This window comes from Dama dama, chromosome 26 (assembly GCF_033118175.1).
Source record: "Dama dama isolate Ldn47 chromosome 26, ASM3311817v1, whole genome shotgun sequence".
In the NCBI taxonomy this organism is placed as follows: Eukaryota; Metazoa; Chordata; class Mammalia; order Artiodactyla; family Cervidae; genus Dama; species Dama dama.
In genome coordinates, this window is record NC_083706.1 from 47,586,681 (window position 1) to 47,604,686 (window position 18,006).

Here is an 18,006-nt window from a genome sequence, read left to right on the forward strand (position 1 = left end):
GACACTGTCAGGTGTGTTCAGGGTGGTATGGCCCTAGACTCAAGTAAGTTCTTTACACCAAAATAGTTCTGGGGTGTGGAGGGTGATGAGGAGGGAACCTGGGAGTCTGCATTTAACTCTGACAGGCAATTCTGATGCATTCCCAACTTTGAGACCCATTGGAGAGCAGAAGCTCTACCAGTGCTTTCCAGTGTCTTTTACTCTACCATGGTGGATGGATATTACCTCATATATCATGTTAATAATACCCCTCAGGTCATATAGCAAGTGATGCCTGAATGTGGTGGGGCTTGGTTTTGCTCCTGATTCTATTTTAATCTGAAGGGTTTACTGCCATCGTTATTGCTGTTTACAGTAGAAATACATTTTGTTCCAGAGATAGGCTGGTATTCAAGCCTTTAAAATCACTGATACGGGCTTTTGCATTTGTTAACCCAGGGTTTTTCAGATTTTAGTGAACATTAGAATCTCCCAGAAGGCTTGTTAAAACACAGATTGTTGAACTCATACTCAAGAGTTTCTGACTCTATAGTTTGGACCTTGGGTGAGTTACTCAACCTCTGTGCCTCAGTTTCTTCATCTGAGAAAAGTACTTAACTTCGTGGAGTTGATGTCAAGACCATAAGCGTTTACTCAGTGAGTAAAGCACTCTGAAGAGTGCCTGGTGAATAGTAAACGTTACATAATCACTAGCTGCTGCTGTCAGCGGCCCATGGTCACCACCAGATAAACTCCCAGTGGGTTCAGTGAAAATTTTTAGTCTTATTCTTAAATGTGGTTTTAGATAATGGAAACAACAATAGCTGACATTTGTTGAACATTTAAATGTGACAAGCACAGTGCTTATGCTTAGTCTCTCCTTTAATCATTAGTGTGACTTTTGGAGACAGTTCTATATCTTGGTTTTATGGATAAGGGGATTCTTGAAGAGGTAAGTTATAAAGCTGGCTTTTCTTTTTTGCTATGTGTATTATTATTACATATACTGTTATTCTCTATAAAAAGCACACCCAAATATTTACTGTGGCTCATTTACTTTGTGAGTTTAATAAAGTAAATTGATCTATTAAAAATTTTAGTTACTTTAGTCCTTAGCTCTTGAGTATCTTCATGTTTCTCTTCAGTATTTTAGGAGAAGTGAAATTTAGGCAACCATATGGCTTCCTTTTTTCCTTTTGACTTCTTGTTAGTTTAGGAAGAAGTTCTTGCAAAAAATAGAATACAAGAAAGGATTTTATTAAGTCTTGAATGCCAGAGTAGTGGCCTCCAGGGTCCTAACTTGATGAGCGTAGGGGAGGCAGCTGCTCCCACTGGCGGGCCTCTCTCTAATCTCCTCCTCTCAGGGTCCTCTTCACTGCATGTGTAGGGGCAGCTGCCGCCTCAGGAGCACTGGTAGGTCCTGTGTTGTAGTAAGGTTCTTGTTGATGGCAGGGCACAATTGTAGTGAGGATCTATTATCTATCAATCAAATCCCTTACAATTATATGGTGGAAGTGAGAAATAAATTTGGGGGATTCCATCTGATAGACAGAGTACCTGAAGAACTATGGACAGAGATTTGTGACATTGTACAGGAGACAGAGATCAAGACCATCCCCAAGAAAAAGAAATGCAAAAAAGCAAAATGGTTGTCTGAGGAGGCCTTACAAATAGCTGAGAAAAGAAGAGAAGCGAAAAGCAAAGGAGAAAAGGAAACATACACCCATTTGAATGCGGATTTCCAAAGAATAGCAAGAAGAGATAAGAAAGTGATCAGTGCAAAGAAATAGAGGAAAACAATAGAATGGGAAAGACTAGAGATCTCGTCAAGAAAGTTAGAAATACCAAGGGAACATTTCATGCAAAGAATATAGGACAATAAAGGACAGAAATGGTATGGACCTAACAGAAGCAGAAGATATTAAGAAGAGGTAGCAACAATACACAGAAGAACTATACAAAAAAGATCTTCATGACCCAGATAATCACCATGGGGTGATCACTCACCTAGAGCCAGACATCCTGGAATGTGAAGTCACGTGGGCCTTAGGGAACATCACTATAAACAAAGCTAGTGGAGGTGATGGAATTCCAGTTGAGCTATTTCAAATCCTAAAAGATGATGCTGTGAAAGTGCTGCACTCAGTATGTCAGCAAATTTGGAAAACTCGGCAATGACCACAGGACTGGAAAAGGTCAATTTTCATTCCAATCCCAAAGAAAGGCATTGCCAAAGAATGCTCAAATTACCGCACCATTGCACTCATCTCACAATACTAGTAAGTAATGCTCAAAATTCCCCAAGCCATGCTTCAACATTATGTGAACTGTGAACTTCCAGGTGTTCAAGCTGGATTTAGAAAAGGCAGAGGAATCAGAGATCAAATTGCCAACATCCACTGGATCATTGGAAAAAGCAAGAGATTTCCAGAAAAATGTCTATTTCTGCTTTATTGAATATGCCAAAGCCTTTGACGGTGTGGATCACCATAAACTGGAAAATTCTTAAAGACATGGGAATACCAGACCACCTGAACCTGCCTCTTGACAAATCTGTATGCAGGTCATGAATCAACAGTTAGAACTGGACATGGAACAATGGCCTGGTTCCAAATAGGGAAAGGAGTACAAGGCTGTACATTGTCACCCTGCTTATTTAACTTCTGTGACGAGTACATCATGCGAAGCGCTGGGCTGGAGGAAGCACAAGCTGGAATCAAGATTTCCGGGAGAAATATCAATAACCTCACATATGCGGATGACACCACTCTTAGGGCAGAAAGTGAAGAAGAACTAAAGAACCTCTTGATGAAAGTGAAAGAAGAGAGTAAAAAAGTTGGGTTAAAACTCAACTTTCAGAAAACTAAGATCATGGCATCTGGTCCCATCACTTCATGGCAAATAGATGGAGAAACAGTGGAAACAGTGACAGACTTTATTTTCTTGGTCTTCAAAATCACTGCAGATGGTGACTGCAGCCATGAAATTATAAGATGCTTACTCCTTGGGAGGAAAGTTATGACCAACCTAGACAGCATGTTTGATTTAGCATGATTCCAGCATGTTAAAAAGCAGACATATTACTTTGCCAACAAAGGTCTGTCTCGTCAAGGCTATGCTTTTTCCAGTAGTCATGTATGGATGTGAGAGTTGGACTATCAAGAAAGCTGAGTGCTAAAGAATTGATGCTTTTGTTTGAACCGTGGTGTTGGAGAAGACTCTTGAGAGTCCCTTGAACTGCAAGGAGATCAAACTAGTCAGTCCTAAGGGAAATCAGTCCTGAATATTCACTGGAAGGACTGATGCCGAAGCTGAAACTCCAGTACTTTGACTACCTGATGCGAAGAACTGACTCATTTGAAAAGATCCTGATGCTGGGAAAGATTGAAGGTAGGAGGAGAAGGGGACAGCAGAGGATGAGATGGTTGGATGGCATCACTACCGTGATGGACATGAGTTTGAGTAAACTCCAGGAATTGGTGATGGACAGGGAGGGCTGGCGTGTTGCAGTCCATGGAGTCGCAAAGAGTCAGACACGACTGAGCGACTGACCTGACCTGAACTGAATGAGACTCATCAGAAAGAAAATATTGTAAAGCAGTTTGGACAACCCTGTTCCTTTTCAAAAAGTTTTTAAAATGAAATAATTATTCTTTAAATTAATAGAAAATAAATGATATTCTGAACCTAGCCTTCGGACTCATCAGTAAATATAGTATATTAAATATAGTATATTACAGATAATAAGGTTTTACTATAAGCTTAGAGTCTTATAAGCCTATGAAATCAGTAGCAGTGAAAAACCATTTGAACTTTGAAAAAAGACCTATGATTTTTTTAATCGAATATAAAAGATTTTTGGAGCAAGGATAAAGGAAGATGCAGGGGAAAATATTGATATGGACTTAGAATTAAAGTCACTTACCATTATCCTAAAACATAACCAGTCATGGTACGTTAAAAAAAAACAAAACCATTCAGTTCCTATTCCTGAAGTATTGTGTGCCCAAACTATACAAGCTGTGCCCCGTACACTCAACCCTGAGCCCCGTTAGCTTCACTCAGTCCAGTTCAGTTTCCAGAGTAGGAGATTGAACTCAGGAGTTTTTTCAGGTTGCACAGCTAGTGAGAAGTCCAGATTGAAATTTGAGCTTGGGTGGGTTTGACTCAAGTGTTCATGGTGTTTGGCGAGATTTGTGGCTGGAAGAGGCATCTTGGAGTCAGTGAAATTGGAAACTGGGCCTTTAAGAGGGTGGGTCAGAGTTAGTGGAGAGCATCAGACTTAGGCAAGGAGGGCAGCTTGATCAGTAGGTGAGGTCCAGAAAGGGTCACTAAGTCAGAAGTAAGGAGGGGAAGATGAAACTGGCAAGGTTAATTTGGTTAAGATTATGGAGATTTTTTTTTTTAAAGACACTTAAGATTAAATAGTACAGTGAACATATTAAAGATAAAATGGGTTAAGAAACTGAAGGCTGCCAGAGAAGGAGAAATATCCAATGACATCACTTATATTGTGTAGTCTAAAAAGAAATGATTCAAATGAACTTAACTTACAATACAGAAACAGACTCTCAGACTTAGAGAACAAACTGTGGTTTTCCTGGGGAAGGACGGACGTGTAGAAGGGATGGAAGGGATAGTTATGGAGTTTGGGATGGACATGTACACACGGCTATGTTTAAAATGGATCACCAGCAAGGACCTACTGTATAGCACATGGAACTCTGCTCAATATTATATGGCAGCTTGGATGGGAGGGAAGTTTGGGAGAGAATGGATACAAGTATATGTATGGCTGAGCCCCTTCCCTGTTCACTGAAACTATTACAATATTGTTTAATAATAAAAAGTTTTAAAAAAAGAAACTGAAAGATTAAATGCTCAGTGCATAATGGGCTATTTTGGAGACTGAGGGCTGAAGGCAAGGGACCAATTCAGAAGTTATAGTCAGAAAGACTGTAAGTCTTTCAGGTGAAGCCCAGTGTCAGTCAGCACCACAGTCTCACCCTAATGCTGGACTCCTGAATTTGTCTTTCATACCGTTATCTCCATTTTCCTTTAAATGGACATTTTCAAACAATTAACAGAAGTAGTTGAAAGTATAATGGGCCCCATTAACCCGTCACTCAGATTTCAATAATTATATGGCTAGTTTTGTTGTATGTAAACCTTTTCTTCTTTTACCCCCAAATCCCTGACCTCAATATTATTTTGAAGTAAATCCCAGATATTGTATCAGTTAATCTGTCAATATTTCAACATATAGTTTTATCTAAAAAAAAAAAGTGGGCTTAAAAAAGAAACCAACATAATACAGTTATCACATTTAAAAATTATTTTTTCATACCAATTATCCAATACTCAAATTTCCAGTAGTTTCATAAATAGTCAAATCTATGGCTTTTGCAGTAGTCACATATGGATGTGAGAGTTGGACCATAAAGAAAGCTGAGTGCCGAAGAATTGATGCTTTTGAACTGTGGTATTGGGAGAAGACTCTTGAAGAGTCCCTTGGACTGCAAGGAGGTCAAACCAGTCCATCCTAAAGGAAATCAGTCCTGAATGTTCATTGGAAGGACTGATGCTGTAACTGAAGCTCCAATACTTTGGCAACCGGATTCGAAGAACTGACTCATTGAAAAAGACCCTGATGCTGGGAAAGATTGAAGGCAGGAGGAAAAGGGGACGAAAGAGGATGAGATGGTTGGATGGCATCACCGACTCAATGGACATGAGTTTGAGCAAGCTCTGGGAGTTGGTGATGGATAGGGAGGCCTGGTGTGCTGTGGTCCATGAAGTCGCAAAGAGTCAGACACGACTGAGCAACTGAACTGAACATAACTGGATTAAATGTTTTTGTTTTATTTATAGTATGGGGTAGTTTGAATCAAGATCGAAATAAAATCTTTATTTTAATACCTTTTCATATCTGTTGTTTTCCTGTTAATTTCTTCTCGTCTTTCTCCCTCTCTCCTTTCCTTTTTACTGTTACAATTTATTTGTTGAAGAAACTAGGTCTTTTTTCTGGTAGAAGTTCCTACAGTTTGAGATTTGCTGATTGATTAGTTATGGTTTAATGTATCTTTTGGTCCTTTTTAATTTCCTATAAATCGATAGTTCGAAATACAAGGCTTTATCAAGCACCTGTGTGCACACTCAGAGTCAGTGTGCCCAGCTCTTTGCGACTCCATGGACTGTAAGCCTACCAGGCTCCTCTGTCCATGGAATTTTCAAAGCAGGAATACTAGAGCTGGTTGCCGTTTCCTTCTTTAAGGGATCTTCCAAACCCAGGGATCGAACCCATGTCTCTTGTACCTCCTGCATTGGCAAGCAGTTTCTTTACCACTGTGACACCTGGAAACCCCTTACTGAGTTCATTATCAGATTTTTTTATTTCCTGCAAGAATATTTCATTGCTGTTTTGTTCATTGGGACGTAAAGGATGTCTTGATGTTTCCCATTTTTGATGGCACCACTGATACTCATGAGAGTCTTTTCCCTCCCTCCCTCGTAATTTCCAGTATTTTTACTACATTTTTTTGTAGTCATCTTTTTGCCTTAAGACTGCCAGTAACAAATAGCAAAATGTGTTTTATATAGCACATTGCTACCAGGCAGGGTAGCTGTTAACATGATAAATATTCTTGGACATGAGCCCAAGTTTTGTTCAGTTTTATGTTTGTCCTCATACATTTATTTTTGTATTGCTGTGTCTAATTCTAAATGTAAGCTCTTAGAAGGCATTAAGTCAGTAATTCACCAGGCTTTTGAGTACCTGTCAGTGGTCAGTGCTGGGAACCCAAGAGGAAGTAAGAGTCCAGATCGGGAGATATGCAAACAGATAATTAATTTATAATGCTGTATTTTAAGAGTACATCAGAAGTCGGTGTGAGATAGTTGTTTGGGGGAATGGAAGAATTAACTTCTGGCAGGATCTTGAAGATAGAGATGCTTTGCAGACACAGCTGGAAAGGCGTCCACCCGGACCAAGTGTGTTGGATGTGCAGACAGGTGGCCCCTGGGAGTCTCCGAGCGAGCCGGTGGGTGAAGCTGAGGACTTGCTGTGGGCCCCCGAGAAGGTGGAGACGGCCCTGCGGTGGCAGCTGGAGGCTGGCGGGCTTTTCTCTACCGGACTGAGGCCTCTGGGCCTCATTCTCTGGGCGTCTTGGAGGAGGCCTCTCCACGCATGAGCACACTGTGGCCGTTTGCATTTTAGCAAGTCGGCTCTCATGGTGTAGCGAACAAGAAGCTGTGGCGGAAAGGGGCTGGCAGCTGGAGGAAGGATGAAGGGGATGGACCTGACAGTGCTTTTAGGATTGCTCATGTGGCACAGGTATTTCAGTCATGAAGGAGATAAGGAATGTGGGATGGCTCTGAGAAGTCCCTTGTGGATGGGAACACCCTTGACCAGGTGATAACCTGAAGGAAGGAGGTCAGAGTTGAGGACGACAGTTAGGAGAGTCGTTCCTTGATGCGAGCACAAGGGACTCCTTCAAAATACAGTAAAAATACAGCGGACTTGAGGTAGAGATTCAAGAATCATCACCATCCAGGGCTCAATATGGAATCTTTGGGTGAAAGAAAGGAACCAGCAGAAGACCCTTAAACATAACCTGAGGAGGCAAATGGGTCTTTTACTTTGCTTTCCATCAGCCTGTGGACCTTAAACAACTAGTTGATGATAATGAGTCATATGTTGAGTGGCTTTGTATTCAGATTTGTGGGGAGTTTGAAATGTTAACATTTCTTTTCATATCATAATTTAATATTTTGGAAGTGTTCCACATATAAAATGCTTAAGATTAATAATTTTTGAAAAGGTAATGTAGGAGAATAAGTGGAAGCCTAGGATAATACCTTTAAAAAGTTAAGATTAATTACATCCAATCCTCAGGATAGTACTTGAACCTTCCAGTTGCTTGTAGAGTGCAGTTAGGGGAGAAAGGAATATTAGTCCATCACGTTGAGATACTAGCAGTGTGCTCAGACACTACCTGTGCAAATTGCTTAAGGTTTTGTTTCCTCATGTTGAAAAACAAGATGATAGTTAATAGGGCCTCTCTCCTGGGTTATTGTAAACGTGGACTGGACACAGTACCTGTCATAGACCTGCCTGAAATGTCATCTGTCCTAGTTAATAATATTTCCATTAGGGCATTCCTGAGGAGGCAAGGGGGTGGTTGATTGCACCATTCTCAAAGTGGATAGTTTATAGGTTTACATTGCTTTCTTTTTGCAAAGGATATTTTAAATTTAGGTAATTGCAAGGGAGAAAGGGAAAGATATATCCAACTGAATGCAAAGTTGCAGAGAATAGCAAGGAGAGATAAGAAGGCATACTTAAATGAACAATGCAAAGAAATAGAGGAAAAGATAGAATGGGAAAGACTAGAGATATCTGCAAGAAAATTGGAGGTACCAAGGGAACATTTTATACAAAGATGGGCATGATAAAGGACAGAAACTGTAAGGACATAACAGAAGCAAAAGAAATTAAGAAGAGATGGTAAGAATACACAGAAGGACTATATTAAAGACCCAGATTACCATCATGGTGTGGTCGCTCATCTGGAGCCGGACATCCTGGAGGGTGAAGTCAAGTGGGCCTTGGGAAGCAACACTACAAACAAAGCTAGTGGAGATGATGGAGTTCCAGCTGAGTTATTCAAAATCCTAAAAGATGATGTTGTGAAAGTGCTGCACTCAATATATCAGCAAATTTGGAAAACTCAGCAGTGGCTATAGGACTAGAAAAGGTCAGTTCTTATTCTAGTCCCAAAGAAGGGCAATGTCAAAGAATGTTCTAACTAGCGTGTGATTGTGCTCATTTCACATGCTAGCATGGTAATGCTAAAAATGCTTCAAACTAAGCTTCAGCAGGACACGAACCAAGAACTTCCAGAAGTTTAAGCTGAATTTAGAAACCAGAGGAACCAGAGATTAAATTGCCAACATTTGTTGGATCATAGAGAAAGGAAGAGAATTCAAGAAAAATATCTATTTATACTTCATTGACTACTCGAAAGCCTTTGACTGTGTTTATCACAACAAACTGTAGAAAATTCTTAAAGAGCTGGGAATACCAGACCACCTTACCTGTCTCCTGAGAAACCTGTATGCAGGTCAAGAAGCAGTTGTTAGAACTGGCCATCAAACAATGGATGGTTCAAAACTGGGAAAGGAGTACTACAAGGCTGTATATTGTCACCCTGCTTATTTAACTTCTGTGCAGAGTGTATCATGGAAATGCTGGGTTGGATCAATCACAAGGTGGGATCAAGATTGCCAGGAGAAATGTCAACAACCTCAGATTTGCAGATGACACCACTCGGATGGCAGAAGGTGAAGAGAAGCTAAAGGGCCTCTTGATGAGGGAGAACGTAAAGAGTGAAAACGTTGGCTTAAAACTCAACACTCAGAAAACTTAAAATCATGGCATTGAGTCCCATAACTTCCTGGCAAATGGAGAAAAAGTGGAAGCAGTAATAGATTTTAAGTTCTTCATCTCTAAGATTACTGCGGACAGTGACTACATGTGTGTGCCAAGTCACTTCAGTGGTGTCCGACTCTTTGTGACCCTCTTAACTGTCACCCACCAAGTTCTTCTGTCCATGGGATTCTCCAGGCAAGAATATTGGAGTGGGTTGCCATGCCCATCCTTCAGGGAATCTTCCATACCTGGGGATGAAACCCATGTCTCTTATGTCTTCTGTGTTGGCAGGCAGATTCCTTAAACAACTAGTGCCGCCTGGAAAGCCCATGATGACTGCAGCCATGAAATTAAAAGACACTTGCTCCTTGGAAGAAAACCTATGGCAAACCTAGACAGCATATTAAAAAGCAGACACATCACCTTGGCAACGATGGTCTGTATAGTCAAAGCTATAGTTTTTCCAGTAGTCATGTACGGATGTGAGAGTTGGACCATAAAGAAGGCTGAGGGCTGAAGAACTGCTGCTTCGAACTATGGTGTTGGAGAAGACTCTTGAGAGTCCCTTGGATTGCAAGGAAATCACATCAGTCACTCCTAAAGGAAATCGACCCTGAATATATTGGAAGGACTGATGTTGAAGCTGAAGCTCCAGTACTTTTGGCCACCTGATGCCATGAGCTGACTCACTACAAAACACCCTGATGCTGGGAAAGATTGAAGGCAGGAGGAAAAGGGGACGCCAGAGGATGAGATGGTTGAATGGCATCACCAACTCAATGGACATGGTTTGAGCAAGCTCTGGGAGATGGTTAAGGACAGAAAAGCCTAGAGTGCTACAGTTCATTGGTTCACAAAGAATGGGACACGACCAAGCAAATGAATGCCGATGACCAGTCCTCCCACCTCTCTCCTGGTGTGAGTTTGCTGCTTTCTGTACTGGGGTTGGGCATATTGTGATGCTAAGGTAAATGTGTATAGTAAAATGATGGACTGTGACTCTAATTTGACACTTCTTTTGCTGAAATCACTTTGCTAGCCTCCATCAAAATTTTAAATGTGCCAGCCTTTTGGCAGACATTCCCCTTGTGGAGACTTATGTTGTTGTTATTTAGTGGCTAAGTTGTGTCCATCTCTCTTGTGACCCCATAGATTGCAGTCTGCCAGGCTCCTTTGTCCATGGGGTTTCCCAGGCAGGAATACTGGAGTGGCTTGTCATATCCTCCTGTAGGGAATCTTCCTGACCCAGGGATTAAATCAGCGTCTCCTGAGTTTTCTGCTTTGGCAGGTGGATTCTTTACCACTGAGCCTCCAGGGAAGCCAATGGAGATTTATGCCACAGAAGTATTTCACCTGAAGTTGTATGCACAAGGATGTTTATTACAATGCTGTAATAAGTAGAGAAAGAATGGGGACAGCCTAAATGTCCATCAATAGTGGACTGGTTAAATAAATCACAGAATTAATACAATACTGTGTAACAAAAGAAAAAGAATAGATATTTAGGTGCAGATATAGAAGGAGATATATTACATCTGTTGTTCGGGGACCACAGCATAAACTGTACAGAACAAATCCACCCAATTGTTTTGAAAGAAAAAGGGTTTTAAATTCACGTCATAGTTGGTTGTGCCTTGAACAATTTGGAACAGTAAATAACAGCCTATTAACAGGAACCTTTTTGAGAGACTCCTGGAAAGTAGGAGGACAACTTTCTGTTCTTTTGTTTGTATCTTTGTATCTTTTGAGGTCATGCATGCCATGGGAATATTTTTCTGTTTTGAGTTTTTTAAAGTGTCCTTGACATTTTATTCTGCATTCTCTTCATAGTCTCATATTGCCATCAGTACTTTATTCATTTCATTATAGAAGGAAACAGAAGTACTTCTGCTCTTGGCCGTTATACCAGAGCTAGGTGACAGTTTTGGTCTCATCCCTCCTCACAATAACACAGTATAACTGCTGTTTCCTTCCTGTTTCCTTCCTGGTCACGCTTCACACTGTGAGATGTTAGGCACGCAGCAAGGGGAGTGGTCCCTACAAGATGTTTACTAAATGTTTTGTTGTTGTTCAGTCGCTCAGTCATTTCCGACTTTTTGCCACACGATGGACTGCAGCATGCGCTTCCCTATCCTTCACCATCTCCCAGAGCTTGCTCAAATTTGTGTCCACTGAGTCGGTGATGCCATCCAACCATCTCATCCTCTGTCATCCTCTTCTCCTCTTGCCCTCAGTCTTTCCCAGCATCAGAGTCTTTTCCAGTGAGTCAGTTCTCCCCATCAGGTAGCCAGAGTATTGGAGCTTCAGCTTCAGCATTAGTCCTTTCAATGAATATTCAGGACTGATTTCCTTTAGGATTGATTGGTTTGCACTCCTTGCAGTCCAAGGGACCCTCCAAGAGCCTTCTCCAACACCACAGTTCAAAAGCATCAGTTCTTTGGTGCTCAGCTCTTTTTACGGTCCAACTCTCACATTCATATATGACTACTGGAAAAACCATGGCTTTGACTAGATGGACCTTTGTCAGCAAAGTAATGTCTCTGCTTTTTAATATGCTAAGTTGGTCATAGCTTTTCTTGCCAGGAGCATGCATCTTTTACTTTCATGGCTGCAGTCAGCATCTGTAGTGATTTTAGAGCATTGTTTCTCCATCTATTTGCCATGAAGTGATGGGACCGGATGCCAAAATCTTAGTTTTCTGAATGTTGAGTTTTAACCCAACTTTTTCACTCTATTCTTTCACTTTCATCAAGAGGCTCTCTAGTTCCTCTTCGCTTTCTGCCGTAAGAGTGGTATTATCTGCATATCTGAGGTTATTGATGTTTCTCCTGGCATTCTTGATTCCAACTTGTTATTCATCCAGCCCTGCATTTTGCATGATGTACTCTGCATATGTTAAATAAACAGGGTGACAATACACAACCTTGACACACTCCTTTCCCAATTTGGAACCTGTCTGTTGTTCCTTGTCCAGTTCTAACTGTTACTTCTTGACCTACATACAGGTTTCGCAGGAGGCAGATCAAGTGGTCTGGTATCCCCATCTCTTTTAAGAATTTTCCAGCACTTGTTGTGATACAAGATAATTAATGTTTAGACATGTGGTGAAAGTGTTACACCTAATGTGAAAACTTTAGAAACACATTGTACACTCTCCTGTGGCAAACTCCTTTCACACTTTTGCTGTTTGTGAGTCTCCGTTTTACCTTTTATCTATAACATGAAGAAGGTTAAAGCCAGAATCCATCAATAGTGAAAAACTTGTGGGTGAGATGAAGAAATAATACTGATAAAGGACTCTGGAAGGGTAGACCACACTTCCTTGTGTGGCTCCTTTGTGCTCTAGTATTATCATAGTGCGGTATTCTCTTAAATAGTCACAGTTGTGTATTGTCACAGTCACAGTCTATGTGTGAACTTATGTGTAAGCTTGTGTGCAGTGGTTTAAATGTGTGAATAACCGAGATTGCAGTGATATGTTAAGCATGAAGGCTGTTCTTTGTTGTTATTAGTTTATAAAATATAGTGCTGGATGTATTTATTTTTTGATACTGACATTGCCTTCTTGTTGTCTGTTAAATTACTTATTCCTACTTACTCTTCCTGAGATGAAAATAAGCACCTACCAGAAAATAAATATAGCTCTGAAGAGGAAACAGCTCAGGTTTGTTAAGAGATGTAACTTTTGTGTCTTTATTAAAGCTGCCAAATGTATACTTTATAGTCCCAGTGTAAGATATATATAGATGATTGTTTTAGGGTAAAACTTGGTACCTTTTCTGGATGTTCTCTCAATTAAATTAATCCTTATGTTCAAACATAAATTGAAGCAGAACGGGTTCCATTTTCAGTGATTCTCACTAAATTTTGTTTTTGTTGTATTTCCATCTATTTTTAATAATTGAGAGCCTCTTGTGGTTAGGAATAGTGTTTGAGACTTTTGTGAAATCTAATTAGTTTAAACTTTTAAGCCTTAAAAAGTGAAATGTAAAGTCATAGTGAAATTTTCTGATGGCTTTCATAGTCTATTCAGCGTTGCTTATTTTAGAGGGGATAGTACACAATTTAAAATGTGTGTTTACTGTAGTTGCAGTGATCTTTTCCAAGTTGTTTAGAAATCAGTTCATTTAGCTACAAAGAGAAAATGAAATTTAAAAGACTTATTAGCATACGGCATGTGAGCCTGCCCATTCCTCTTTATTAACAGTTTACTAAAACGAGTATCTAACCACTACCCATAAATCGTGTGCACACATGTGTGTTTGAGGCACAGGTGGGGATCTGCTCATTTGTTTGCCCATTGTGAAGCTGTCTTGCGCCTTCTTGGGGTTTTTGTAACAGGATGAAGGTCCCTGAATGGAGGCCTTGTGCTCTGCTTGATTTTGAAATCTTTGCTCTTAATCTAAAGGAACCTGCAGGACATGCAGTTGGAAGTCTGTGTAACAAATCAAAGTCTGGGATCCAGGAGCAAGTGGAGTGTGTGTATGAGTGGTAATCATCTTTCAGCCTTGGCTTTTGTCCCCCACAGTTGTTACCCTCTACCAGCAGCCTGATTGAAGAGCTACTGTTTTAAATATTCTCAGATTGCGTGTGCTCGAGACCTCACCTAAATGTTATCAGATAAAAGCCTGGACAACTGGGTGTAATTCTCTTCTAAAAGTGTAGGGCATTCTGCACTACTGTTAGAGGTTAGATGTCTTGACCTGTTGTGTGGATTTATGTATAGGGAAAAGGAGTTACTTGGGAAATGCTAGATTGTTGGCATGCTCTTTGCCTCAGAGCCTCTTTAAAGGCAGGCTGCACCCAAACTTCGCTAGTTAAGTCTAGTTTGTACAGCTTGTGTACTTTTAGTACCAGCTGTTGGTCCAAAGTTTCTTGGCTTCAGAAGCTGTGTAAGTTCAAGTGGATACTGTGTGAAAAAGGGGTGGGGCAACAGAAGCTTTTTATAGGGTTTCAACTCATTACCATTAATTTCTAAAGTAGTATTTTGAGAATTTAACAGGGGAAGTAAAACTTGTATATAATGTTTCTTTAATTCTAACACATATTTAAACTGACAGGGAAAAGAAGAGAATTTTATTTTCAAGTGATATTTTCCGTTCTTTTTTTTCTTCCCTGTCAGAAACTGGTTCTTCAACTTTCAGTGCCAATTAAGAAATGCAATAATAAGCATTTTACATTCTGTCCTGCTATTTGACTTCAGGTGTAAATGGGCCTAGAATGTTTAGTAACTAAGTGTACATAGTTAAACAACTAGAGAGCTGACATCCAGTAAGTTTGGTGTGATATTTGGTTTGTATAATATTATTTCAGCATAATACTAAAACCATGCAGAATTCCTCCTGGAAAAGTATTCAAGAGGATGCCAGAAAGGCCATGTTAATAATAAGTTTCTCTACTTCAGTAGATTTTGAATGTGTTTTCTTCCCCACTACTGTTTTATGCTTTATTATGGTTCTTTGATAACTATGCTATGTGAACATATGTAATTCTATATATGAGTGTTTATTGGTTTTGTAGAAACCTCAAGATATTGCCAGCTTAATAACTGTGTTGTTTTATGGGTTATTGAGAGGACATCTTAAAAGTCAGTTGATAATAAAGTTTTCATTAATTATTTTAACGGTTTCAAGGTAATATTAAAGGCAATTCAACCAAAATAAAAATTAAACAATAATGTGAACTTTTGGTCTGCTCTGTTTTAAGAGTTTAGTTATTGCTAGCTTTCTTTCCCATCTTTTACTGACTGTCACCTTCCTGCAAAACTCAAATACAGTGTTTAGTTTGTATGGTTGCATAATAAATTTAATTGTTATTTATACATGTTTTTGCTCTTGATGATATGCTGCCTTCTTGTATTTTATTTTTGCTTCTGAGAAAGTGTTAGAGAAGTGATAATTACATTTATATGTCTGCTTAAAGTAACGTAAGTTGATACTTTGTGATAAGCCTTTGCTTCATCTTAATTACCAAAAAAGCTTATAATTCATTGAGATATTTCTTTATATTTGTGTTTGTTTAGGATATGTCTCAGGAAGGCTATGGAACTAGGTCTCAACCTCCTCTGGCTTCTGGAAAACCTAACCATGAAGACTTGAACTTAATACAACAAGAAAGACCATCAAGTTTACCAGTAAGACAATTAATTGATTTGGAAATGCAATGAGTTACAGATTTCTAAAACGAGCATTTGCTTTTGTTCATTGTACTTTATATTAAGACTTGGGAGAAGTTTCTAAATTTCAGATGTATTTGTGATTTATTAATTTTTGTGCATTTCCTTCTTAAAGGAGCTGTGTAGTTCTGAATAAGTCTATTTCATTAGTAGGTCTCTTCGAGTCCAATGCTGTAGGTATCTCTGAATCCAGTTGGAAGCCTTTATTTGGCTGATAAGTTTTGTGGCAGAAAGATGTTACTGTCGTACAGTTGTGCTTTGCATAACATGTTGCTTTCTGGTAGTGATTCAGAACAGAGGTATCTATGTAAGAGTTAAATGGAAAGGAAATTCCCATTTGGCAAATTATATAAATGATGAGATAAAGCGTCCAGTGGTAGTTTAAATTTCTTCAGAGACTTTATGTCATGAGAAATGACTTAATCTTTTTTTATCCAAAAGAAAGTATTTTAATTTAAAATTGGAAAATACAGCTTATAGGTATTTCCATTAGCAAATCACTGTACTGGGTCTGTTGACTACGGTAGTAGCTGAGTTACAGGTTACATGTTAATTTCCTTTAAAGTTCATCTGTGCTTAATTTTCCTTTTTCCTCTCATAGGCAACCTTATTTAAATGAGGTTTTCCTTATAAATTAAAAGAATATATGTGTGCAAATTTTTATATTTATTTTCTTGTTAAAATGTTTTTATTTTAGAATTATTGTTATTGCTTAATCTCTATTAAGAGAGAGTGTTTAATGTAGGAGTTCAAACTAGCCATGATTGTAATTTGAATTTCAAATATGTTTACATTAAATAAGATTTATCATATTGTTGCTAAACATTTGAGAACCAGCATTTGTGAAGAATGTTATATGTGACATACCTATTTCTAAGTTACATGTAGCCTTAGAATAGAAGGTAAGTAGAGGCTACATGATATGTAATATCTTTGCATCTGATGCACATGTACTTGAAACTCTTAATTTTTACAGATTTTATTTCTATGGTGGGAGGTGCGTAAAATTTACTGTGGTCATTTTTTTAGTTGCATTGAAATATTTGTTGTCTAGTTATTTGGTTTTTAAAGGAATGAAAAAAGTAACGGACTCTTGTTTTATGCTGTAAACTTTTCTCTTCAGCAGATAATCCGCAGTTTGGTGAAGTGTGTGTGTGTGTCTGTGGGTGTGCCTGCAAATGCATGTGATTGCTGATGATAAATGCAACATTTGCTGCATATTTGGAAATTGGCTTGTGGCTTTAGGAAATTTAAATTGACTCTTGGAAAGGTGGACAGTGAATTCAACTTTTTTCTACTCAAGATTTTTAGTGTTTTAGATAAGCCCATCCTTACAGGTTTGTCATTGGCTGGTGATGTGTACTGTTTTACTGGTTGGAAAGTTTGTTATAAATTGATGCCGGTTATTTGCATAGGTCTAAGAGTAGTTTGCAGTGTTCTGCTGTCTTAATATCCATTTGAACTTTTGGGTCACTTACTAGGCTATGCTTCTTTTCATTGCTTTGCTTTAGAATGAATGGTTGATGTTCAGCTAACTCCATAGCATAATTAGGGGAGGGTTGGGGTGGCAAGAAGTGTGGTAGTCCCAGAAAACTGAAGAGTTCTGCTTTGGGATGCTGCTTTTTAAGTTGATTATTAGAGAAGAGACTCAAAGTATTTTAGGAAGTGAACCAGTATATTCTTCAACAAGTTAAGTCTTTTGGATTATTCTATTTGTATATGTATAATGGCTTACCTTCTTCCTTAATGTGTATCTTGCCTCCTCCCTTAGAGGATTTAAGGTTGCTCATAATATAAATCTTCTTATGAAGCTATTAAAAAAAGAATTGCCCTTATTGGTATTTTCTTTTTGTTTTTTGTAACTCACAGATAAATAGGATGCTGATTGACTCAATAACATTTCAGTCATCTTTTTTTAGAGATGAAAGTTTCTAGGTTTTATGGTGAGTACATGAAAGCATCAGTTACTGAATAAAGGAAAAATTGTAGAGCAGTTGGTTGTACTTACTTAAACCCCCTGCCCTCAGTCTGTTAAGATAAAAAACTGGCTTTATTTAAATGAATTTTAGTGCTCTACTTTTCTTTCAACAGGCTTTGTTTGTGTAGAAAAGTTTTCTATGTAGGGTTTACAAATATATATTTTTATTTATGTAAATGGTGCATCAATATGTTATATAAAACTAAGGTAATTACAGTTTGAGGGAGAGATTTGTTGTTATTCTGTGTGGCTCTAATATCATGTATTTTTACTCTTACTAAATATTTTAGTTCCCTAACTTGCGTAAATTGATTGAATAAGTACCATGAAAATATGTATATTTGTTATCTTATCTGAATTGGTTATTAGATCCTTTGTGGATTTAGGCTGTGTTTTTTCCTTTTCAAGTGTCAGTGATAAAATTTTGTCTTTTTATTGAAGATT

The 18,006-nt window shown here is 38.8% G+C and overlaps 1 protein-coding gene across 1 annotated transcript in view; it reads left to right on the top strand.

Moving 5' to 3' along the window:
* Positions 1-18,006, top strand: part of ARID1B (AT-rich interaction domain 1B) — a 416,979-nt gene that overhangs the window by 137,704 nt on the left and 261,269 nt on the right. The window contains exon 7 of the mRNA XM_061130238.1: positions 15,432-15,542. Coding sequence (XP_060986221.1) covers positions 15,432-15,542 — 111 coding nt within the window. The remainder of the gene's footprint in view (positions 1-15,431; positions 15,543-18,006) is intronic.